Raw genomic sequence first — 26,848 nt, 5'->3', positions numbered from 1 at the left:
ATCTATGTTTCTGTTTTTGTGCCAGTACCTTACTGTCTTGATTACTGTAGCTTTGTAGTGTAGCCCGAAGTCCGGGAACCTGATTCCTCCAGCTCCGTTTTTCTTTCTCAATATTGCTTTCTCTATTCGGGGTCTTTTGTGTTTCCATACAAATTGTGAAATTTTTTTCTTCCAGTTCTGTGAAAAATGCAATTGGTAGTTTGATAGGGATTGCACTGAATCTGTAGATTGCTTTGGGTAATATAGTCATTTTCAGAATGTTGATTCTTCCAATCCAAAAACATGGTATATCTCTCCATCTATTTGTATCATCTTTAATTTCTTTCATCAGTGTTTTATAATTTTCTGCATACAGGACTTTTGTCTCCTTAGGTAGGTTTATTCCTAGGTATTTTATTCTTTGTGTTGCAGTGGTAAATGGGAGTGTTTTCTTAGTTTCACTTTCAGATTTTTCATCATTAGTGTATAGGAATGCAAGAGATTTCTGTGCATTAATTTTGTATCCTGCTACTTTACCAAATTCATTGATCAGCTCTAGTAGTTTTCTGGTAGCATCTTTAGGATTCTTTATGTAGAGTATCATGTCATCTGCAAACAGTGACAGTTTTACTTCTTCTTTTCCAATTTGCATTACTTTTATTTCTTTTTCTTCTCTGATTGCTGTGGCTAAAACTTCCAAAACTATGTTGAATAATAGAGGTGAGAGTGGGCAACCTTGTCTTATTCCTGATCTTAGTGGAAATGGTTTCAGTTTTTCACCATTGAGGATGATGTTGGCTGTGGGTTTGTCATATATGGCCTTTATTATGCTGCAGTAAGTTCCCTCTATGCCTACTTTCTGGAGGGTTTTTATCATAAATGGGTGTTGAATTTTGTCGAAAGCTTTCTCTGCATCGATTGAAATGATCATATGGTTTTTCTCCTTCAGTTTGTTAATATTGTGTATCACATTGATTGATTTGCATATATTGAAGAATCCTTGAATTCCTGGGATAAACCCCACTTAATCATGGTGTATGATCCTTTTAATGTGGTGCTGGATTCTGTTTGCTAGTATTTTGTTGAGGATTTTTGCATCTATGTTCATCAGTGATATTGGCCTCTAGTTTTCTTTCTTTGTGACATCTTTGTCTGGTTTTGTTATCAGGGTGGTGGTGGCCTCATACAATGAGTTTGGGAGTGTTCCTCCCTCTGCTATATTTTGGAAAAGTTTGAGAAAGACAGGTGTTAACTCTTCTCTAAATCTTTGATAGAATTCGCCTTTGAAGGCATCTGGTCCTGGACTTTTGTTTATTGGAAGATTTTTAATCACAGTTTCAATTCAGTGTTTGTGATTGGTCTGTTTATATTTTCTATTTCTTCCTGGTTCAGCCTCAGAAGTTGTGTGTTTGTAAGAATTTGTCCATTTCTTCCAGGTTGTCCATTTTATTGGCATATAGTTGCTTGTAATAATCTCTCATGATCCTTTGTATTTCTACTGTGTCAGTTTTTACTTCTCCTTTTTGATATCTAATTCTATTGATTTGCGTCTTCTCCCTTTTTTTCTTGATGTGTCTGACTAATGGTTTATCAATTTTGTTTATCTTGTCAAAGAACCAGCTTTTAGTTTTATTGATCTTTGCTATCATTTCCTTCATTTCTTTTTCATTTATTTCTGATCTGATCTATGTCATTTCTTTCCTTCTGCTAACTTTTGGGTTTTTTTGTTCTTCTTTCTCTAATTGTTTTAGGTGTAAGGTTAGGTTGTTTATTTGAGATGCTTCTTGTTTCTTAAGGTAGGATTGTATTGCTATAAACTTCCTTCTTAGAACTGCTTTTGCTCCATCCCATAGGTTTTGGCTTGTTGTGTTTTCATTGTCATTTGTTTCTAGGTATTTTTGATCTCCTCTTTGATTTCTTCAGTGATCTCTTGGTTATGAAGTAGTGTATTGCTTAGCCTCCATGTGTTTGTATTTTTTACAGATTTTTTCCTGTAATTGATATCTAGTCTCATAGTGATGTGGTCAGAAAAGAAACTTGATACGATTTCAATTTTCTTAAATTTACCAAACGTTGATTTGTGACACAAGATATGATCTATCCTGGAGAATGTTCCATGAGCACTTGAGAAGAAAGTGTATTCTGTTGTTTTTGTATGGAATGTCCTAAAAGTATCAATTAAGTCCATCTTGTTTAATGTGTCATTTAAAGCTTGTGTTTCCTTATTTATTTTGATTTTGGATGATCTGTCCAATGGTGAAAGTGGGGTGTTAAATTCCCCTACTATATTGCGTTACTGTTGATTTCCCCTTCTACGGCTGTTAGCATTTGCCTTATGTATTGAGGTGCTCCTATCTTGGGTGCATAAATATTTACAATTGTGATATCTCCTTCTTGGATTGATCTTTGATCATTATGAAGTGTGCTTCTTTGTCTCTTGTAATAGTCTTTATTTTAAAGTCTATTTTGTCTGATATGAGAATTGCTACTCTAGCTTTGTTTTGATTTCCATTTGCATGGAATATCTTTGTCCATCCCCTCACTTTCAGTCTGTATGTGTCCTTAAGTCTGAATTGGGTCTCTTGTAGACCGCATATATATGGGTCTTATTTTTTTATCTATTCATCCAGTCTCTGTCTCTTGGTGGGAGCATTTAATACATTTACATTTAAGGTAATTATTGATATGTATGTTCCTATTACCATTTTCTTAATTGTTTTGAGTTTGCTCGTGTAGGTCTTATCCTTCTGTTGTGTTTCTTGCCTAGAGAAGTTCCTTTAGCATTTGTTGTGAAGCTGGTTTGGTGGTGCTGAATTCTCTTAGCTTGTGCTTGTTTGTAAAGATTTTAATTTCTCCATCAAATCTGAATGAGATCCTTACTGTGTAGAATAATCTTAGTTGTACATTTTTCCCTTTCATCACTTTAACTATGTCTTGTCACTCCCTTCTGGCTTGCAGAGTTTCTGCTGAAAGATCAGCTGTTAACCTTATGGGGATTCCCTTGTATGTTATTTGTTGTTTTTCCTTTGTTGCTTTTAATCTTTTTTGTTTGTATGTAATTTTTGATTGTTTGACTAATATGTGTCTTGGCATCTTTCTCCTTGGATTTATCCTGTATGGGACTCTCTGTGCTTCCAGGACTTGATTAACTATTTCCTTTCCCATATTAGGGAAGTTTTCAACTATAATCTCTTCAAATATTTTCTCAGTCCCTTTCTTCTTCTCTTCTTCTTCTGGGACCCCTATAATTCGAATGTTGGTGCATTTACCGTTGTCCCAGAGGTCTCTGAGACTGTCCTCAGTTCTTTTCCTTATTTTTTCTTTATTCTGCTCTGCAGTAGTTATTTCCACTATTTTTTTTTCCAGGTCACTTATCCGTTCTTCTGCCTCAGTTATTCTGCTATTGATCCCTTCTAGAGAATTTTTAGTTTCATTTATTGTGTTGTTCATCATTGTTTGTTTGGTCTTTAGTTCTTCTAGGTCCTTGTTAAATGTTTCTTGCATTTTGTCTATTCTATTTCCAAGATTTTAGATCATCTTTACTATCATTATTCTGAATTCTTTTTCAAGTAGACTGCCTAATTCCTTTTCATTTGTTAGGCCTGGTGGGTTTGTACCTTGCCCCTTCATCTACTCTGTGTTTCCCTGTCTTCTCATTTTGCTTAAGTTACTGTGTTTGGGGTCTCCCTTTCGCAGGCTGCAGGTTCATAGTTCCCGTTGTTTTTGGTGTCTGCCCCAAGTGGCTAAGGTTGGTTCAGTGTGTTGTGTAGGCTTCCTGGTGGAGGGGACTAGCACCTGTGTTCTGGTGGAAGAGGCTGGATCTTGTCTTTCTGGTGGGCAGGTCCACATCTGGTGGTGTGTTTTGGGGTGTCTGTGACCTTATTATGATTTTTGGCAGCCTCTCTGCTCATGGGTTGTGTTCCTATCTTGCTATTTGTTTGGCATAAGGTGTCCAGCACTGTAGCTTGCTGGTCGTTGAGTGGAGCTGGGTCTTGGCATTGAGATGGAGATCCGTGGGAGATTTTCCCCGTTTGATATTACTTGGAGCTGGGTGGTCTCTGGTGGACCAATGTCCTGAACTTTGCTCTCCCAACTCAGAGGCACTGCCCCGATGCCTGGCCAGAGCACCAAGAGCCTGTTATCCACACAGCTCATAATAAAAGGGAGAAAGAAAGAAAGAAAGAAAGAAAGAAAGAAAGAAAGAAAGAAAGAAAGAAAGAAAGAAAGAAAGAAAAAGGTCGAATAAAATGAAATAAAATAAAATAAAGTTATTAAAATTTAAAAAATATTTTAAAAATTTAAAAAGTAATAAAAAATAAAGAAAGAAGGAAGAGAGCAACCAAACCAAAAAACAAATCCACCAATGATAACAATCGCTAAAAACTACACTAAAAAAAGAAAAGAAAAAAAAGAAAAATGGAGAGACAGAACCCTAGGACTTATGATAAAAGCAGAGCTATACAGACAAAATCACTCACAGAAGCATACACATACAGACTCACAAGAGGTGAAAAATGGAAAAAAAAAATATATATATATCGTTTCTCCCAATGTCCACCTCCTCAATTTGGTGTGATTCATTGTCTATTCAGGTATTCCACAGATGCAGGGTACATCAAGTTGACTGTCGAGATTTAATTTGCTGCTCCTGATGCTGCTGGGAGAGATTTCCCTTTCTCTTCTTTGTTTGCACAGCTCCTGGTCTTCAGCTTCTGAGTGTAGGTCACCTGAGGGCATTTATTCTTCGCTCAGACAGGACGGTGTTAAAGGAGCAGCTGATTCAGGGGCTCTGGCTCACTCAGGCCAGGGGAGGGAGGGGTATGGAATGCGGGGTGAGCCTTTGGCGGCAGAGGCCGGCATGACGTTGCAATAGCCTGAGGCATGCCGTGTGTTCTCCCGGGGAAGTTGTCCCTGAGTCACAGGACCCTGGCAGTGGCGGGCTGCACAGGCTCCCAGGAGGGGAGGTGTAGATAGTGACCTGTGCTTGCACACAGGCTTCTTGGTGGATGCAGCATTAGCCTTAGTGTCTCATGCCCGTCTCTGGGGTTCGCGCTGATAGCCGTGACTCACGCTCGTCTCTGGAGCTCCTTTAAGTGTCGCTCTTAATCCCTTCTCCTCATGCACCACAAAACAAAGAGGCAAGAAAAAGTCTCTTGCCTCTTCAGTGGCTCCAGACCTTTTCCCAGACTCCCTCCTGGCTAGCTGTGGCACACTAGCCCCCTTCAGGCTGTGTTCATGCAGCCAACCCCAGTCCTCTCCCTGGGATCTGACCGAAGCTGTTGAGTGCTGGTTGGCACCAGTCCTCTGTGTGGAAATCTCTCCACTTTGCCCTCTGAACCCCTGTTGCTGCGCTCTCCTCTATGTCTCTGAAGCTCCCCCCTCCGCCACCCACAGTCTCCATCCATGAAGGGTCTTCCTAGTGTGTGGAAACCTTTCCTCCTTTACAGCTCTCTCCCACTGGTGCAGGTCCTGTCCCTATTCTTTTGTCTCTGTTTTTTCTTTTTTCTTTTGCCCTACCCAGGTATGTTGGGAGTTTCTTGCGTTTTGGGATGTCTGAGGTCTTCTGCCAGCGTTCAGTACGTGTTCTGTAGGGGTTGTTCCACATGTAGATGTATTTCTGATGTATTTGCGGGGAGGAAGGTGATCTCTACGTCTTGCTCTTCCGCCATCTTGAATCCCCTCTGGTTACAGTTATTTGTAAACTAATATTCTTGAATAAGCAATGAAAGTTTTCCTGAGGTTACATAACTACTTAATAGATTGTAATAAATCAGTGACTCATTGTGTTTTATTAAAAATAACCAATTAGTTTATCTTTGACATATTTCACCTTAAGTTGGAAGTGTTTTAGTAATCATTGTATACTTTAAATTGTGTTATTACACTAGTCTTTGCTGAGTATAAGCTATGCAATAAATTCTGTAGTCATGTGCCTCTGCCAAATGACGTATGGAAGTGCCCAGATAGGAGTATATCAAAACCTTAACTGTGTTTTGTTTCTGTGTTTTCTGTCTTTTTGACTGTTATGTGAATCATTTGCAACCCCATCTGATGGTAACCTGGGAAACAGAAAGGAAAGGAGCCTACCATTGTCCTTTCTGTCCAACTCCAATTAAAGAGACATTAAGGATTACCAGCCTACCGAGAGAAATTTGGTTGTGACTCAGCACTTTGGTACATTCATGGCACACATATATCTGTTAATGTACAATATTTTAACTTATTTAGTCTTTTACTCAGGTTGTCTTCCTAGATAGGATAAGATAAGATAAGGAATGATAAGATTTGAACTTATAAGAACTTGGAAACAGTAGTTAAATGGTTCCCAAGGTGATTTGATTAGGTCCAATTCCAACTAATCTTTTTGCTTTTGAAATATTGACTATTGCTGTTTTCTGTGATTTTGGCTCTAAAGGCTGACATTTAATTCACTTAATTTATAAAACAAGTATAACCTATTTTCAATGTTATATTCCATGTTTTTGGCCCCACAGTGTAGGTTTTGCTCTCAGTCCTTTTGTGGGATAATGAAGTTGTTTCCTTTCTGTTTCCACAGTAGACGCATAATTAACCTTGGCCCAGTAATGCTTATTTCTGAAGAACAGCCAGCTCAACCTGCATTGCCAGTCCAACCAGAAGGTACAAGAGTCGTGTGCGGGCACTGTGGAAACACGTTCTTGGTACGTAACAAGACATTTGTGACAGGGACATCAATCTGTAAATGTAGGTCTTGATCACACAGATTTGACCACTGCTCATAGTCTTATAGTTTTGTTCGAGTGCAAATTGATCAAAAGATTAAAATAGAGCCTTTTTTAGAAAGCCAGTTAATCAGAGCTGCAACTAGGATGTACTGCATTGTTTGTGAATTACATATAAGGTGCACCCCCTGACTGATTCATTTGCAAAAAGGACCTCTCTGGGTAGGCTAATAACAAACAAGAACCCTGTCCTCCAGGCAGAGCAACTTGGGTATCCTGGCTTAGTTAGCAACTGAATCTACCTCCTACCCTCATCTCCTCAGCAGAGCGCAAAATGCACACTCATGCAGTGGCCTTGTTTCATGGTTCTGGATTCAAGAAATATTCTCATTATAATTTATCAAAATTTTTCTGATTTTTATATATGAAACTTGGAGTAACAGGAATTAACTGTGGTATCTGTAATTAGATAAATTATTGGATAAAAAATATAGTATAAGTAGTTTGACATGAACAAAAGTTATAGGAGTTCTTGTTTTACTACTTTTAACTTTAACCCTAAGCTTGATTTTTAAATGTTAATTTCATAATGACTTACCCCATCAGGAAGAATAAGAACAGGTTTTCTTTTGTTATTTAGCATCCAAAGGAGACAAAAGATTTTCCTTAGAACCTAAGTACTAAAGGAATCTTCCAGAGTGTAGGCATGGGGAGAGCTGAGGTTGCAGTGGTTTATAAACAAGACCTGCTGTCACTAAGGGATGAATGTGCTTAAGAAAGTGTAGACTGTTTGCTCTTTTTCCCTTCTAATTTTTATTTTTGATAAAGTAATTCATGTATAATAATTTCAAATGTCAAATAGGACTGTAAAGCTTAAAGGGAAAATAGTGGTCATCTCTTTACCTAACACAACCCCAATTTTCATCCCCCAAATACTTTCAACTCTTTCAGCTGCTCTTCTGGTATGTACTTCCATGTGTTTAAATTGTTTGCTTATTTTTTTCTTTTTGATTAAGCAGTTTTAGATATTACCTATTACTTTGTAAAACGCAGGTTGAAGATTTAGCACTCTTACCACCCTGCCTGCTCTCATAGTCCTTTCTCCACTTTCATACTCCCAGTAGAGTTATAATATTTTATATGATTAATACTTAGTCTTTACATTTTTTATGATTAAGTAAATTATGTTCACAGCTGAGCCAAGTAATATGTTACATTCCTCTCCTGTATGGCTCTTAAATTTTTCTTGGATTTGTCAATAATTGCCCCTCCCCCTTTTAAATTTGTTTTAATTTTTTATGTACAAATCACTAGCTCTTCTCATATTCTTTCATAGAACTACAGAATTCCTGTCAATATAGTCAAATGGGTCAGGGAATCTATTATTTAGACTTCCTCCTACACAGCTGTCATCCTGTGACTTCCCTTCACCTTATCCTAGGAATTCCTATTACCTCTTTTCTGTGTTGGATCCTCTGCCATCCTTACAGTTCTTGGTTTATTACTTTATTTTGTTGGAGCACATCCTCTCTTAGCTTTCTGAGAAAAGATGCAGAGAAATAAATTTGAACCCTTTTACTTCTTAAACAGTTTTTAATCTAACCCTATTTTCACGTTATAATTTGTCCAGATGTAGAATTATAGGTTGCCAATTCTTTCCTCAGAAATTTGAGGACTTTGTTCCACTGTTGATGTGAAGATCAACTGCTGTTGTGGCTCCTGACCCTTTCCATGTGACCTATTTTTCTCTCTTTATTTTCTCTTATTTTCCTCTTTCCTCTTTCATTTCTCCAAGGTTCTGAAATAGTACTAGAATGTGCCTTAGGGAGGATCTTTTTGACCTCATTGTCTGGGTACTCAGTGAATCCTTTTATAGTCCACTCCATTTTCTTTCTTCCATCTTTCTACAACCCCTGAGATTAGATCACCTGAATTGACATACACACTCTCTCTCTTTCTCTCTCATTTTTTTTAAACATATTTTTCAGTTTTGGCTTTTTCTTTTGCTTACAGGGAAATTTCCTCATCTATATCTTCTAAACTTAATTAAAATTTTAAATTTCAGATGATCTAAATTAATTTTTAATTTCTAAGAGTTGTCCTGTGTTCTCTGATTAATTTTTATTTTTTCTAAATCACATTCTCTTCTTTTTTTTTTTTTTTAAAGAAACTCCTTTATTTACTTACTTATTTATTATTTATTTATTGATTGATTTTTGGCTGTGTTGGGTCTTCATTTCTGTGTGAGGGCTTTCTCTAGTTGCGGCAAGTGGGGGCCACTCTTCATCGCGGTGCACGGGCCTCTCACTATCGCGGCCTTTCTTGTGGATCACAGGCTCCAGATGCGCAGGCTCAGTACTTGTGGCTCACGGGCCTAGTTGCTCCGTAGCATGTGGGATCTTCCCAGACCAGGGCTCGAACCCATGTCCCCTACATTGGTAGGCAGATTCTCAACCACTGTGCCACCAGGGAAGCCCACATTCTCTTCTTTATGGCATCTTTCTGAAGCTATTAATTATATGTTTTCTTAGGTATTATTCTTCTTTATGCCTTGTCTCTATTTTCTCTCCATTGTTTCTATTTGTTTTTCTTTTCTGATAGAGGTTTTAATGAGAAGCTCATTTATATATGAGAGCAAGTTACTGATTGGAATCTCTAAGTATGCAGCAGGGGCTAAACATTTTCTCCTTCCTTCCTTCCTTCCTCCCTCCCTCCCTTCCCTCCCTCCCTCCCTTTTTCCTTTCTTCTTCTCTCTCCTCCTCGTCCTCATCTTTCTTCTTTCTCTTCTCATTGTTTTCTTTTCTTGAAGAACTGCCAACTATTAGTATCAATAAGTCTTTTTTTTTTTAGGGCAAGTTTCTCTGGGGAATAATCCTCTGACCTCTTGTAAGAGGTATATCTGGGAGACAGCATTCTAGGAGCTAAGAAAGGATAATAGGGATGAAGGTCTCATCTACTGTTCAGACTGTAGACTTATTTAACTCCTTTGTTTTTAGAATGGTGTTTTATTCTTGCCTTCTCCTGTGCCTGGTGTTCCTAAGTTCACAGTCCTTCTAGTTCAGTTTCTTTGAGAGAATAAATCACTCTTCTCTTGCATGTGTTGGGGAGGGAGGGATTTTTGGTTTTGTGATATGGAGGGAAGAGTCTAGAACTGATACTCCTGTTTTTATCATTACCCCTAACTCCCATTTTTGAAAGCACCTTGTAGTCCCAAGGTCTGAACTATTTTGTAGTTCTTCAGTTGAATCAGCCTGCTTTTCATTGGATATCTCTCTTTAGGCAATCAGGTTTCAGCATCCCTTTCAGTGTGTTACCAAGTCTCCATCAGCTTTCCATTGTCTGAAAATTCAAGGTCATTTCTCTTCAGATTCTATTTGTCCTTATGGTATTATACATTTGTAAATACAATTTACTGTCATTTTAGTCAGGTTTGGAAAAGGAAATAAAAATGCATGCATTTGTCCAATTTATTACATTTAACCAGACTTTCTATGATTTTTCTGATCTACTAGGATAAGATAAATCTTCTTCCTTGCATTTATATTTTATTGATTAAGTCAGTGACCAAGTGCATCACTTAGGGGATATATTTGGTGGGGATAGTGAAAAGTTTTCTTTTTTAAAAATTTCTTTTTAAAAATTCACTATTGAGAATTAGGTTTGGATTTGGGTCATGGCCATACTAAAGCCTGACTATGTGATGCTGGGCAAGTTATGTAACTTTGCCAAATTCTGGTTTCCTCATCTGAAAATGGGGAGAATATTTGCATCCTCACAAGATTTCTGAGAGCAGTAGTAAAGACATTTGTCCAAAATTTGTGACAGTGGAAGCTGGCCTTGTGGCTGACAGGGTCTTGGTGCACCAGCTGGGTGTCAGATCTGTGTCTCTGAGGTGGGAGAGCCACGTTCAGGACATTGGTCCACCAGAGACCTTCTGGTACCATGTAATATCAAATGGCAAGAACTCTCCCAGAGATCTCCATCTCAACACTAAGACCCAGCTGCACTCAACAACCAGCAAGCTATAGTGCTGGACGTCCTATGCCAAACAACTAGCAAGACAGGAACACAACCCCACCCATTAGCAGAGAGGCTGCCAAAAATCATAATAAGGTCACAGACACCCCAAAACACACCACAAGATGCGGTCCTGCCACCAGAAAGCCAAGATCCAGCCTCATCCACCAGAACACAGGCGCCAGTCCCCTCCACCAGGAAGCCTACACAACCCACTGAACCAACCTTATCCACTTGAGGCTGACACCAAAAGCAACGGGAACTATGAACCTGCAGCCTGCAAAAAGGAGACCCAAACACATAAGTTAAGCAAAATGAGAAGACAGAGGAAAACACCGCAGATGAAGTAGCAAGGTAAAAACCCACCAGACCAAACAAATGAAGAGGAAATATGTAGTCTACCTGAAAAAGAATTCAGAGTAAGGATAGTAAAGATGATCCAAAATCTTTGAAATAGAATGGAGAAAATACAAGAAACTGAGGCAGAAGAACGGATAAGTGACCTGGAAGATAAAATAGCGGAAATAACTACTACAGAGCAGAATAAAGAAAAAAAGAATGAAAAGAATTGAGGACAGTCTCAGAGACCTCTGGGACAACATTAAATGCACCAACATTCGAATTATAGGGGTCCCAGAAGAAGAAGAGAAAAAGAAAGGGACTGAGAAAATATTTGAAGAGATTATAGTTGAAAACTTCCTTAATATGGGAAATGAAATAGCCAATCAAGTCCAGGAAGAGCAGACAGTGCCATACAGGATAAATCCAAGGAGAAACATGCCAAGACAAATATTAATCAAGCTATCAAAAATTAAATACAAAGAAAAAATATTAAAAGCAGCAAGGGAAAAACAACAAATGACATACAAGGGAATCCCATAAGGTTAACAGCTGATCTTTCAGCAGAAACTCTGCAAGCCACAAGGTTGTGGCAGGACATATTTAAAGTGATGAAAGGAGAATAAAATACCTAGGAATAAACCTACATAAGGAGACAAAAGACCTGTATGCAGAAAACTATAAGACACTGATGAAAGAAATTAAAGATGATACAAACAGATAGAGAGATATACCATATTCTTGGATTGGAAGAATCAACATTGTGAAAATGACTCTACCACCCAAAGCAACATACAGATTCAATGCAATCCCTATCAAACTATCAATGGCATTTTTCACAGAACTAGAACAAAAAATTTCACAATTTGTATGGAAACACAAAAGACCCAGAATAGCCAAAGCAAACTTGAGAAAAACATGGAGCTGGAGGAATCAGGCTCCTGGACTTCAGGCTATACTAAAGCAGTAATCAAGACAGTATGGTACTGGCACAAAAACAGAAATATAGATCAATGGAACAGGATAGAAAGCCCAGAGATAAACCCACGCACATATGGTCACCTTATCTTTGATAAGGAGACAAGAATATACGATGGAGAAAAGATAGCCTCTTCAATAAGTGGTGCTGGAAAAAATGGACAGCTACATGGTAAGAGAATGAAATTAGACACTCCTTAACACCATACACAAAAATAAACTCATAATGGATTAAAGACCTAAATGTAAGGCCAGTCACTATAGAACTCTTACAGGCAAACACAGGCAGAACACTCTATGATATAAATCACAGCAAGGTCCTTTTTGAACTATCTCTTAGAGAAATGGAAATAAAAACAAAAATAAACAAATGGGACCTAATGAAACTTAAATGCTTTTGCACAGCAAAGGAAAAGATAAACAAGGTGAAAAGACAACCCTCAGAATGGGAAAAATATTTACAAATGAAGCAATTGACAAAGGATTAATCTCCAAGATTTACAAGCAGCTCATGCAGCTCAATATCAAGAAAACAAACAAACCAATCCAAAAATGGGCAGAAGACCTAAACAGACATTTCTCCAAAGAAGACATACAGATGGCCAACAAACACATGATAGGATGCTCAACATCAGTAATCATTAGAGAAATGCAAATCAAAACTACAGTGAGGTATGACCTCACACCAATCAGAATGGCCATCATCAAAAAACCTAAACAATAAATGTTGGAGAGGGTGTGGAGAAAAGGGAACCCTCTTGCACTGTTGGTGGGAATGTAAATTGATACAGACACTATGGAGAACAGTATAGAGGTTCCTTAAAAAACTAAAAATAAAACTACCATACGACCCAGCAATTCCACTACTGGGCATATACCCTGAGAAAACTATAATTCATAAAGTGTCATGTACCACAATGTTCATTGCAGCTCTATTTACAATAGCCAGGACATGGAAGCAACCTAAGTGTCGACAGATGAATGGATAAAGAAGATGTGGCACATATATACAATGGAATATTACTCAGCCATAAAAAGAAATGAAATTGAGTTATTTGTAGTGAGGTGGATGGACCTAGAGTCTGTCATGCAGAGTGAAGTAAGTCAGAAAGAGAAAAACAAATACTGTATGCTAACACATATATATGGAATCTAAAAAAAAAAAAAAAAAAAATTGATTGTGAAGAACCTAGGGGCAGGAGAGGAAGAAAGACACAGACGTAGAGAGTGGACTTGAGGACACGGGGAGTGGGAAGGGTAAGCTGGGATGAAGAGAGTGGCATGGACATATATACACTACCAAATGTAAAATAGATAGCTAGTGGAAAGCAGCCACATAGGACAGGGGGATTAGCTCAGTGCTTTGTGACCACCTAGAGGGGTGGGATAGAGAGGGTGGGAGGGAGACACAAGATGGAAGAGGTATGGGGATATATGTATATATATAGCTAATTCACTTTGTTATAAAGCAGAAACTAACACACCATTGTAAAGCAATTATACTCCAATAAAGGTGTTTAAAAATAAATAAATAAATAAAAGGAAAGTATTTAGATGTTAAAAAAAGAAAAAGAAATCACTATTGATTTACTATAGGATTACTCCCTCTGTATGTATTGATATATATGAAATTAATTGACTAATTTAAATATAAATAAAATATATTTACTATCCTTTTCTTTCTTATATGCAAGCATATTTAGTTTGAAATATCATTTAAAAATCTTCAAAATAGATTTTTTCAGTTTACTTCAGTGAGTTCCCTTCCACAATTACCTTGCATTTGCATTTTTGCCCAGTTATGTTTTATATTCCAAATCCTTGGCATGGATAGTCCTTGTAAGACACATTATAAGTGAGCTGATTTCATTTTTTCAAAAATATATATTGAGCGTGTACCAGATACTGGGCTACATGCTGGGGAAACAGGAAGTCCCTGCCCTCATGGGATTTTTCCAGTCTAATAGGAGAAAGACAATTAAAACAAGAATTATATGAAATCTAGTTAGGCTAAAGCAGAGAAATACAGAGTGTTCTTAGTGTACATACGGAAGCATCTAGCCTAGAGGAAGTGACATTATCCTAAGAGTAATGGAAAGCTAAAGCAGAGCTTTATAATTAATTCTGTGTATATGGATGCTATGTCTATAATAGATTGCATATGGGCAAGCCTGAAGAAACACAAGACCAGATATTTAGGTTTTATTATTCAGAAAAGTGATGATGATGGTCATGAATAGCATAAAGAATTTGAGAGAGAATTGGCCATACTGATATTAGTGTAGACAAGGGAATGAGGAAAAAAGTAAAATTAAAAACAACTGTTACAAAGGTTTAGATTTAATTTTTTGAAATCATCTGGAAGTGAATTCTAGAGAATGATCCAAGTTGAGAGGTTAGATAGATGTGTGTAACATGGCTTTTATTAAAATTTATGCATTTAGATATTTTCTCCACAGAAGAAAATTACTAAAGTAATTTGCAAGTCAGAAATGAACTTCTAAAAGTAAGCTCCTTCTTACTTAATATTCAGTGCAGGCACGTGAATCATATTAGCATAGTAATTATGATTTTAAAACTTTAAGTTTTTGGCAGGAAAGGGTGTTTTGGATTAACATATGGTATTTAAAGATTATTTCAAAATTTCCAGAAAACAAAGTTTTTGGTGACTAGAACAGAGTACATACCTTTAGGGTGGCTATTACCTTGGAGAGTTTCAGACTAATGAGAGATACTGAGTGTTACAAAAAATAAACAGACCTGGAAACTCTTAGTTTTGACTAGAGAACTTCACCTTATCCTTGTTATTATGCTGATCCAAGTAATCTTATATCCTTTGTAGTATTCTTTGCCCTTCAAGTTTTTAACTAATAGGATAATTCATCTACTTATTCCACACTTTGTTTCAGCCTTGGCTTACAAGGCCCAAAAGCAATTGAGAAAAGTTACAAAGTCCAATAGCATTGAAAAATAAAATATGAAATGGTCAGGGAGAATGAAAAATAGGACAGAAATATGATGAAGTCATGCATAAGTATATAAGTATGCATAATATTTATTCCTGTGCAGTTGTTAAAATTTTACTGAATGTTAGCTATGAGCCTTCTATGGTTAATGAAAAGAGGAAAACATAATCTATTACAACAGGGGTCCCCAACTCCCAGGCCATGGACAGATAGTCATCTGTGGCCTGTTAGGAACTGGGCCTTACAGCAGGAAGTGAGCAGCAGGCGAGCGAGCGAAGCTTCATCTGTATTTACAGCTGCTCCCCATTGCTCGCATTACTGCCTGAGCTCTGCGTCCTGTCAGATCAGCAGCAGCATTAGATTCTCATGGGAGTGCAAACCCTACTATGAACTGCGCACGCGAGGGATCTGGGTTGCGCATTCCTTATGAGAATCTAATGCCTGATGATCTGAGGTGGAGCTAAGGCGGCGATGCTAGTGCTGGGGAGTGGCTGCAAATACAGATTATCATTAGCAGAGAGGTTTGACGGCATAAAGATCATAATAAATCAATTGCTTGCAGACTCATATCAAAACCCTATCAGTGAGTGGCGAGTGAAAATTAAACTGCATTTGGTGGCAGGCTTTATAGTGGCAAGTGAGTTGATGTACTTCAGTTGTACAGCTGCATCTAATGGCAGGCTTTAAGTCAGAATCCGACACTTATTTTAGTTCACGCATGGCCCGCCCATTATTTTGTCTACCACTTCCATCCGCGCCTCTTTCCCGCACTGCGCACTTGTCTCAGTCACAGTTTTGATAAGCCCACAAGCTAACCCTAGCCAAAATGAGTAAAAAACAAACGTTGCTGGAGAGCTTCTTTGAAAAGGGGGAGAGACCCAATGATTAGACAGCAGAAGACTCTAAGACTCTAAGACTGCTAACGAAAAGAAAGCTGCAGTTAAAAGAAAATACCAAGTGTCCTACTTAAATTATAGGTTCATTGCCACAGGTGATTCACATTCTGCAAGTCTGCCTTGTATAAAATGTGGCGACCGGCTAGCCAATGAAGCCATGAAACCTTCAAAACTGCTTCGCCACATGGAGACCAAGCACCCTGCATTAAAAGACAAGTCTTTGGAGTTTTTCAAAAGAAAAAAATGTGAACATGAAGAACAGAAGCAATTATTGAAGGCCACCACTTCATCAAATGTGTCTGCATTGAGAGCATCATTCTTAGTGGCTAACTGCATTGCTAAAGCTAAGAAGCCCTTTACTATTAGTGAAGAGTTGATCCTGCCTGCTGATAAGGATGTTTGTCGTGAACTTTTAGGAGAGGCTGCAGTTCAGAAGGTGATACGTGTTCCTCTTTCGGCTAATACCATAACTAGATGAATTAGCAGAGGATATTGAGGCACAATAGTCAAAGAGAATTAATGAGTCACCGTGGTATGCAATCCAGGTTGACGAGTCTACCGATGTTGACAACAAGGCAACAATGCTTGCTTTTGTGTGATATATTTTTCAGGAGGATGTGCATGAGTATATGTTATGTGCAATTTTGTTGCCAACCAACATCACAGCTGTAGAACTATTCAAATCTTTGAATGACTATATATCAGGAAAACTGAATTGGTCATTTTGTGTCGGGATATGCAGACGGAGCAGCTGCCGTGACTGGATGGCTTTCTGGTTTCACTACTCTGGTCAAGGAGGTCGCTTCTGAATGTGAGTCTACACACTGTGTCATCCATAGAGAAATGCTGGCTAGCTGAAAAATGTCACCTGAACTTAACAACGTTTTGCAGAATGTGATTAAAATTATCAACCACATTAAAGTACATGCTCTTAACTCACATCTGTTTGCGTGACTCTGTGAGGAGATGGACACAGAGCACACACATCTTCCCTTATACACAGAAGCGAGATGGCTTTCTAAAGGTAGATCACTGACCAGAGTTTCTGAGTTACGAGACCCGCTCCAGAGATTTCTTTTAGAAAAACAGTCACCACTGGCCGCACATTTCAGTGACACAGAATGGGTTGCAAAACTTGCTTACTTGTGTGACATATTCAACCTGCTCAATGAACTCAATCTGTCACTTCAGGGGAGAATGACAACTGTGTTCAATTCGGCAGATAAAGTGGCTACATTCAAAGCCAAAATGAAATTATGGGGGCGACAAGTGAACATTGGGGTTTTTGTCAAGTTTCAAACATTAGCAGAGATTTTGAAAGAGACTGAGCCAGGGCCTTCTTTTTCCCAGCTGGTGCATGATCACCTATCTCAAAATGATCAAAAGAGTTTGAGCATTACTTCCCAACCAGAAAAGACCCCTGAATTGGGAAGGAATGGATCTGCGACCCATTTGTGAATAAGCCAGGTGAATCAACTTTGTCCGTGCTAGAAGAGGATCAACTGCTTGAGACTGAGGATGATGGTGGCCTTAAAAGTATGTTTGAGACAACTTCAAATCTCCATACGTTCTGGATTACAGTCAAGGCAGAATATCCTGAGATTGCCACAAAAGCACTGTAAAGCCTGCTTCCATTTCCAACATCCTGTCTTTGTGAAGCAGGGTTTTCTGCAGTGACAGCAACCAAAACGAGATTACAGAGTAGACTGGACATAAGCAACACACTTCCGGTGTCATTGTCTCCCATCAGCCCCCGATGGGACCATCTATTTGCAGGAAAACAAGCTCAGGGCTCCCACTGATTCTGCATTATGGTGAGTTGTATAATTACTTCATTATATATTACAATGTAATGATAATAGAAATAAAATGCACAATAAATATAATGTGCTTGAATCATACTGAAACCATCCCTTACCCCCTTCCCCCGGTCCATGGAAAAATTGTCTTCCATGAAACCGGTCCCTGGTGCCAAAAAGGTTGGGGACTGCTGTATTACAAGATATTTGTGAAGTTTTCGTAAAAGTTCACATAGGCGCTTTTACTGGAATACTGAGACCTATGAGAGAATTATTCCCATGGATTAAGATAAAACAACACTATAATGGACTGTGTCCTCAACAATATTCTTGATTTATAATAACATAATACAATGTAATATAATATCACTGTTCTAATGCTAAAATTAAATTTACTAGGAATTCACACTATTCACAGTATTCATTTAACAGCCTGGCTGGAACCATGGATAATGTTGAGAAAAGCTAGATTTGTGCTTTCCAAAGTGTATTCATCAGAACACTCATTTTATAGGATAATAATAAGTGTTATGCCAGTAAAGAGTTCCAGGATCATTGGGAATTTCTAAGATTAAAAAATCAAGCAGAATTTTTATAGTTATATTCTTTAGCACTTTTATTATGTAATATGTTAAAATAATAATAATTAAACGATGTTAAATGATTAAATAATAATTAACTTAATTATTATAATTAAATGAATTAAACTTAATTTCTTATAATAAATAAATAATGTTAAAGTCCAAGAGGAAGTTTTATGTAGTATTTGCAAACAATTTTGAGGGGATTGTCTAGCCAGACCAATGTTTTAGGAGACATTGTTTAGAAAATAATTTTCCAGAAGAATAAAGGTAATACAAGCTAGTCCTCCATGAATGTAAAGAAGTTTCTTAAGACAACTGAACAACAGAGAGTTTAATATTGCATCTATGTGGGGCAGGTATTCACTGTTGCTGTTGAAAGGCAGGTCCACATTCTGTGTAGGGTTGACATTTTCCAATAAAATCTACAATATGTGCCTGAATAATAGATGATGGCTCAAACTTTGCCCTGAAGTGGGCCAGTGTAGTACCTTCAGACAGGTTCAGATTTTCTTCACTAGTTCATAGGGTTCTATGGTTTGGTGGCTTAGCAAAGAGTGGCAGCAGTTTTAACTTGAACATACTTTAAAATAATCACACCAGTTGCCTATTGTATCCATTAAAAAATAAAACCTAGTAGGGTACTATCAAATGACTAGTTTTAGCAGTATAACTTTCTTACGTGCCTTCTAAAATCAATTTAAAAATATACCTCGGGGAAACTAAGTTTATCTGTTATACAGAATGGTTAGAAATAAGCCAAATATTGGAAGACCTCTACTAAAAATAATTGGGTTTTAGAGAAGTTGCTTTTAATCGTTCTTATAGAAAATATCTATTTTTCACAATAACCAAAATATGGAAACAGCGCAAATGTCCACAATGGATAAATGGATAAAAAAGATGTGGTACATATATACACAATGCAATATTATTCAGCCATGGGAAAGGAGGATATCCTACCATTTGTGACAACATAGAGGGACCTTGAGCACATTTTGCTAAGGGAGATGAGTCAGTCAGAGAAAGATGAGTACTGTATGATACCCCTTATATCTAGAATAGAAAAACTTCAAACCTGTGAAAAACAGGAAAATGGTGGCTACCAGAGAATGGGAGGTGGAGGATAAGATTGATAGTACAAACTTGTAACAATAAATAAGTGACAGGGATCTAATGCACAGAATAATGAATAGAGACAATAATATTGTACTATAATTATGTAATTGATAAATATCACTACAGAGGCAACCATGTTACAAGATATATATATATCAAAGTAATAGACTATATACATTAAATTTGTACAGTGTTACATATCAAATTTATTCAATTAAAAAAACAGGAAAAATTAGATTTTTTTTTTTTCTATTGACACTTCAAGGTTTGGTAGTAAAATTTTAAGAGTGCAGAGGCTGCATTTTAGACAAGAGAATAGTAGTAAATCCTTTCAAAATCCCAGGTATTTGCATTCATTCAAATAGATTATGGCAAAATTATTTCTAATAATAAATATTTTTCTATTCTTAGTTTGCTGCATTTAAGTGAGTACTTACAGATAACAACAAAACCAGATGTGTTAGGTTGCTGGCTGTATAACTTACTAATCATACAATAGAGTCTTAGTTGTTTGTTAGTAATAATTGAATTTATCATATATAATCTGTGCTAAAATGATAAAATTGGACTAAATAATCTCCCGTAGGTTGGTCATCTAAAATTCTAGATTTTCTGTGCCAGTGTGTTAGCCTTCAAGCTTGGATTTTGAGTTACTCTTCTCTTAAGGGTTTCATAATTGCTTCCTCAGCCACTTTGCTTCTCTTAACAATGAAAAACTTAAGTTTGTTATTTATGAATAAAATTTGAAATGGCATTACAAGTTCAACAACTATCCTAAAACTAATTTCAAAAACATGAAAAAGTACTTAGTAAGATTTCTGTATTCTTCACTTCTTAATGTTCTATGCCAATTTCTGTAGAAATCTATGTAAATCTATTTAGCACATTAATTTAAACATTTTTACTATTAAGAATAAATTAACTTGTTATAAAATAAATAATAAAAGGAACAGTTAATGCTGCTTGAAAAAAAATGTAGCCTTCGTTTGGCATTCTCAGATATTGAAAAATAATCATTGTGAAAAGAGTGAACATTCATGTAAAGTTTCATTTCTAGTTTATTTACCTTGGGACTCTATATTCCTACTGTGATTGAGAGAGATTATTTCAAGGTTAAGTAACTTTCAGGAGGTTTGAAATAAAAATGAAGAAAAAGAAGTCCAAACAAACTCAGATTTATTTGTTCTTTTTTAAAAGCTAATCATTAAAAAATTAAAAAGAAAAAATAGTCAAGTATCAGATACTTTCTGAAAGTTTTCCTCTATTATGTGGAAAACATTTGAATATGCATAACTTATTGAAGCCCTACTATACCTAGAACTTGAGAGTTATGAAGAAAACTGAGTGACCTGGAATCCTAAGCAAAAATTAATTTTAGTGAAAGAAAATTTATTTTGATGATAAAACTGCTAATGTACTTAACGGAATTATACAAAAGAAATATACACTTTACAAGAAGATATATAGAAAAGCAAAAAAATGGAAGGGGAAGAAGGTATTTTGAAATATATGTTTTGTGGTAAAGAGTTACTTTATTTTTTTTTTTTAATTTTTAAGTTTTACTTTAAATGTATATTGTACCTCCTTTCAAAGACTTTACTACCAGTAAGCTGTTTCAAGCAACTGAATAACAATACTGTGAGGAAGGTAGCCCATTTTATTACCTACATTGCAGGGAAGAAAATGGAAAGAAAGTTGTCTGTAGAAGGAATGTATTTTGTTACATAGAATAAGCAACTATAGAACAGAAAGCAGCTTCCTGACATTAGTTCTACCTGTAACTAATTTGTTTAGTTTATTTACTTTGTGCATTTTCTACATAAATAGAATAGTTGCATTTTTAGTAATGAGTCTAAATACTCATGTATTTAAAAAGCTAATCATCAATATTTAGAGGGAAAACAACATTGAAGGTACATGAAATATGTTTTTATTTTCTGGCAGTGGACTGAAACATAAAGCTGAATGAAATGACCCAAATTACAACATTACATCCAGTTTTCATTGTAAAGCAAACCTAGATTGCATCAGAACCTTGAAAAAATCATGGGAACTGTTTCAGAGGGGAATCCCAACCTTTATTTTAAGGGAGGGGGAGATGTGTTGGAGGGGAAAAGCTCATATAACTATGAAAAGGTTGATGGCTTCTGCTGTGATCCCTGAGGACATTTGAACTAAAAGAAACGTCTTATCAGATTGGATAGTTTTCAGTTTTTGTTTTCAACCTCTCTTCTTATTTGTTTTACAGTGGATGGAACTGAGGTTCAACACTCTGGCAAAATGCCCACACTGCAAAAAAATGTAAGTTCTGTACCACTGGAAATACTGTTGGGAAATATTTGAGAACAATTTAAAGAGTTCAGAATTCTCACTTAAGTAAATTTTGATGTTAAGACATACAATGGGATGAATGCATGGTTAATATATTTATGCTTTTCAAGACTAAAAAAAGACATCTTTGAACTGATTAATCTATTCCATTTTGAAATTGAAATGATTGGATCTATTCTCTAAAGGTAAATCAACTTACCTTTAGACAAAGTGAAAATTACTAAAATTATCAGTAACCTGGTAATGATTTTCAAATGTTCTAAGTGGTTATAATCTGTTGCAAATAATCTAAAATTTATATTTTTAAAATGGACTGTATAAAAAAATGGACTGTAATCTTGAAGAAAACCAAATTTTGGGGGGTTTATAATTAGGAAGTTGGATGGCAAAGTTTTTATAATTATTTATCTCTCTTCAGTCAATTTCTCTGTATTCCTAAATGGTGTACCTAAGGAAAATAACAAAAGGCAATATACAAATGGGAGAAACTAGAAGACATTTTGATTAAAGACATTTTATGCCATCTATGTTGAGAGACCCCAAGTCACCCTAAGATTTTTTGACTTTCTAGGAGAACTAATAGGACTTAGTATACAGTTGTACTCACAGCTTTATGGTGAAAGTATGCAAAGCAAAATCAGCAAAAGAAAAAGGCATGTGGGGCAAAATCTGGAGGAAACCAAGAGCAAGCTTCTAAGAGTCCTCTCCCAGTGGAGTCATAACAGGACTTCATTCCTCCAGCAATGAATTGTTACAACATATGTGAAATGTTTTTGACCAGAGAAGCTTATTAGGTCTAATTGGAGCTGGTCACATAGGCACCTGCCGCATAGCACATGCCACAATTCCATACTCCCAGAAGGAAAGCAGGTATTTGGCATAAGCCATATTGGTTGTACAAGTAATTTAGGCATAGCAACCCACTCTTATCAGTAAGGGAATAGTTAGAACTTTTTTGAAATCTAAGTTCCCAGGTGTCAGCCAAGGGCTTACCTTACAAGCCAACTTGTCTAAGGATAGCAGTGTTAGGCCTGCTCTGCTCTTTTCTGCACAGCATCTATTTTGATAATAAAATTCAAAAATTACTGTTTTCCACTTGCATGTGTGGAAAGTAAGCAAAGGATATTAGACTGGAATGTTTTGATAATTAGTATTTAAAATAAAAAATATCAGCTCATAGTTACATTTTTGTGATCCTTAGAATAATATAAATACTATATCTATTTTGAGAGTAAAGTAATCCTAAGAGTGGTTTATAGGAGGAAAGAATTTAAAAGTGTCTGCAAAGTAGAATATATGTAATAAAATATCACCATTTATTTGTGCTAGATCTGATTCCAACTAAATATAATCCTGTGAGAATAACTTCTTTACAGCACATTTCTAGCTTCAAAGGAACAGATATTTCCCTTTATATTTATTTGTGAAATTAATCATATGAATGCTTAACTTAGCTGAATCCAGGACAAGTCTGTACATGGAGAAGCAAAGTGGATAACCCCAAATAAGTGCACAGAAAAATATATACTTCAGGGACATACCAAGTACATGTGTGTGTGAATATGTCTGTGAATAATCCATATTTCTGTATGTTATCTGTATTTTCACAAAAATGAAGGCAATTAAATTTCATATATCTTTACGAAGAACATTAAATTGGATTTAAAAAATCTTTTAGAAAATAAAAAAACTTCTAATGATTAGCAGATTGTGTGCTAAGCACAGTGATTGTTGCTTTGTGTACACATATATATTAGCTGTAATCTTTACAAAAACCCTGGATAGCAAGAATTATTATCCTCATTTTATAGATGAGGAACTGTTAGAAAGGATAAGGATTTTGCTCAAGTGATTTGCTTGGTTGGTTAATTATTTTAGAACAATGGCAATATTTTGCTAATAATAAAGAAGTATTGAATGTCTAGATATTCTACCATTGGTTAAGGTATCACAAGACTGTATTAATGTGGAGAAGAATTTATCAATTACTTAAGAAACAACTTGCTTTGAAATTCACATGAAATAAATCAGCTTAAATATCATTCTTAGAGGACTGTGTATAGAATTGGAATCACATGCTGAGCTTGGAAGGACTTAGGGCATTCATTACTTATTTGAGCAAAGATGCTGTTATTACATGAACACTCATGGGTCATATCTAGATTTCTTTTCTTTTTGAATGTTTTTCTTAACAAACTGATGAGTCATCTCTTGAAGTAAGATTCTGAGATTTTTATTTCTTTAAACTCAAATAGCAAATGTCCTAAAATTATTTTTAAGTTATAGAAGTTACTAAATCATTGCTATGAAACTAGCGTGTTATTTTTATATCTCACAAAACAAGTGGGGAATACCTTCCCCCAGGGCTCCAGAGACCAAGAAGCATTTTTTATCTCACTGTTTTTTATTCATGCAATCACTGAGGCTATTGTAGCTGAAGGTGAGGTTTCTCTTTCAATTGGGCAGCTTGTAGCTACTGCTGGGCAGGAGATGTAGTCCTAGCATTCTGAAATGACAACTTGGACGATATTTCCATGAAGATGTTTTAATGGACTTAAGATTAGTAGACATGATGATTTAATCCATGATAATTATCAATGAATATCATTTCTCCTACATCACTGAGGCACTTTGGGGATCTCTTCCTGTCATTTTAATCAATAGCAGACTCATTCTCAGAAGTTATCCTTTTATTTTTCTGTTTAGTGCTTTCTTTTATAATTATTCATTAATTCAACGTCCTGTGCTAGGTACTAGGTGCTCAAAATAAAGATATAACCTTGCCTTCAAGGGACTTAGTCTTGTGGGTATACAGAAGAGAATAGACAACTACAATAAAGTTTTAAGTGCTTTGGAAGGGTATACCCAGCATGCTCTGCTCTGAAGAGCCCCTAATCCAGACTGGAGGGAAAGGGAATGTGAATGAAGGCTTCCAGGAAGGAGGGATGTTAAAGATGACTGGGAATGATATGAAAAAAAGGGCCAATGGTTCCTTGTAGAAGGAGCAACCTGTGCAAAGGTATAGAGGTACAGAAGAGTCAAAGTATAGGTGTGCTATGAAGGAAATGGAATAGATAGGGTTTAATGTGAAGGGACAAAAGAGAGATTGGGGTCAAGAATGACCTTGTATCTGAGAGGCTGTAGAACCATTCACTAAGATAGTGAATGAAAGATCTAGAAGAACTGTGTCCAGCAGAGAGATGATAAGCTCATTATGAATGTAGGTATAGAGAGACTCTTAGGTTTTCTAGATTGGCTAGATCATCATCCCTTGAAATTCAGATCCATCTACCTGCTTTTCAAACCACCAATCTTGCATCAATATGGTCATGGCTTCTTCCTTCCTTTACCAAGACAACTGAGAGCTGAAAAAATTCTATGTTGATTAGCTCTTTACAAATGTAGAGCTTTACATTTCAGCTAAACCCTTGCTTGATATTCCCTATTTAAGTGTCCTTGATTAACTCTCTCCCCCATTCCTCAAAGTGGTTATCTCCAGATATTTTCTGTTCCTCTTAAACCCCCATCCCTCATACCCTCTTCTCTATCTCAGCAAATGAGTTGCCTTCTTCCTGTCTCTCTCAAATATTTGAGGCTATCTGTGACCTCCCTCATCTTCACACTTCCTACCTATAAACATTTTTTATATCTATGCTCACTTTATTTCTTCTTCTCAGAGGGATGCATGTCTCTTCCTTTCAAGGCATATCTCTTTAGTTCATCTTGGCACCGCATTCCTCCAGGAGTAAAGTAGAATTAGCGTCAGTCCCCACTAGGCCACTGAATTTGCTCTGACAAAATTCATGCCCCAATTGCAAATTTTATTTTTTATTTTTTAAGTTTACTTTTAATTGAAGTTTAGTCGAATTACAATGTTGTGTTATTACTGCTGTACAGCAAAGTGACTCACATACATATATATACATTCTTTTTCATATTCTTTTTCATTATGGTTTATCCCAAGATATTGAATATAGTTCTCTGTGCTATACAGTAGGACCTTGTTGTTTATCCATTCTATATATATCAGTTTGCATCTGCTAATCCAAACTCCCAATCCAACCCTCTCACCACTTGGCAACCACCAGTCTATTCTCTATGTCCCTGATTCTGTTTCTGTTTCATAGATAGGTTCATTTATGTCATATTTTAGATTCCACATATAAGTGATATCATATGGTATTTGTCTTTCTCTTTCTGGTATACTTCACTTAGTATGATAATCCCTAGTTGCATCCATGTTGCTGCAAATGGCATTATTTCATTCTTTTCTATGGCTGAGCAGTATTCCATTGTATATATGTACCACATCTTTTTCTTTAAATCTTTTTTTTTTTAATATTTATTTATTAGGCTGTGTCAGGTCTTAGTTGTGGTGCGCAGGCTCTAGAGCGCTTTGCAGCATGTGGGATCTTAGTTCCCCGACCAGGGATTGAACTTGTGTCCCCTTCATTGGAAGGTGGATTATTAACCACTGGACCACCAGGGAAGTCCCTGTACCACATCTTCTTTATCCATTCATCTGTCAACGTACACTTAGGTTGTTTCCATGTCTTGGCTATTGTGAATAGTGCTGCTATGAACATAGACATGCATATATCTTTTTGACATACAGTTTTGTCAGGATATATGCCAGAAGTGGGATTGCTGGATCATATGGTAGTTCTATTTTTAGTTTTCTGAGGAGCCTCCATAATGTTTTCCAAAGTGGCTGCACCAAATTACATTCCCACCAACAGTGTAGGAGGGTTCCCTTTTCTCCACACCCTCTCCAGCATTTGTTACTTGTAGACTTTTTAATGATGGCCATTCTGACTGATGTGAGGTGGTACCTCATTGTAGTTTTGATTTGCATTTCTCTAATAATTAGCGATGTTGAGCATCTTTTCATGTGCCTATTGGCCATCTGTATGGCTTCTGTGGAGAAATGTCTCTTTAGGTCTTCTCCCCATTTTTCAGTTGGGTTTGTTTTTTTGTTGTTGAGTTGTATGAGCTGTTTGTATATTTTGGAAATTAAGTCCCTGTCAGTCGCATCGTTTGCAAATATTTTCTCCCATTCTGTAAGTTGTCTCTTTGTTTTGTTTATGGTTTACTTTGTTGTGTAAAAGCTTGTTAATTTGATTACATCTTATTTGTTTATTT

The 26,848-nt window shown here is 36.5% G+C and overlaps 1 protein-coding gene across 1 annotated transcript in view; it reads left to right on the top strand.

Moving 5' to 3' along the window:
- Nucleotides 1-26,848, top strand: part of PIP4P2 (phosphatidylinositol-4,5-bisphosphate 4-phosphatase 2) — a 90,631-nt gene that overhangs the window by 46,548 nt on the left and 17,235 nt on the right. The window contains exons 4-5 of the mRNA XM_068525832.1: nucleotides 6,536-6,659; nucleotides 21,624-21,676. Of these exons, the coding sequence (XP_068381933.1) occupies nucleotides 6,536-6,659; nucleotides 21,624-21,676 (177 nt within the window). The remainder of the gene's footprint in view (nucleotides 1-6,535; nucleotides 6,660-21,623; nucleotides 21,677-26,848) is intronic.

The sequence above is a fragment of the Eschrichtius robustus genome, chromosome 17, assembly GCF_028021215.1.
Source record: "Eschrichtius robustus isolate mEscRob2 chromosome 17, mEscRob2.pri, whole genome shotgun sequence".
NCBI lineage: Eukaryota > Metazoa > Chordata > Mammalia > Artiodactyla > Eschrichtiidae > Eschrichtius > Eschrichtius robustus.
This window is presented reverse-complemented; position numbering and strand designations above follow the sequence as displayed.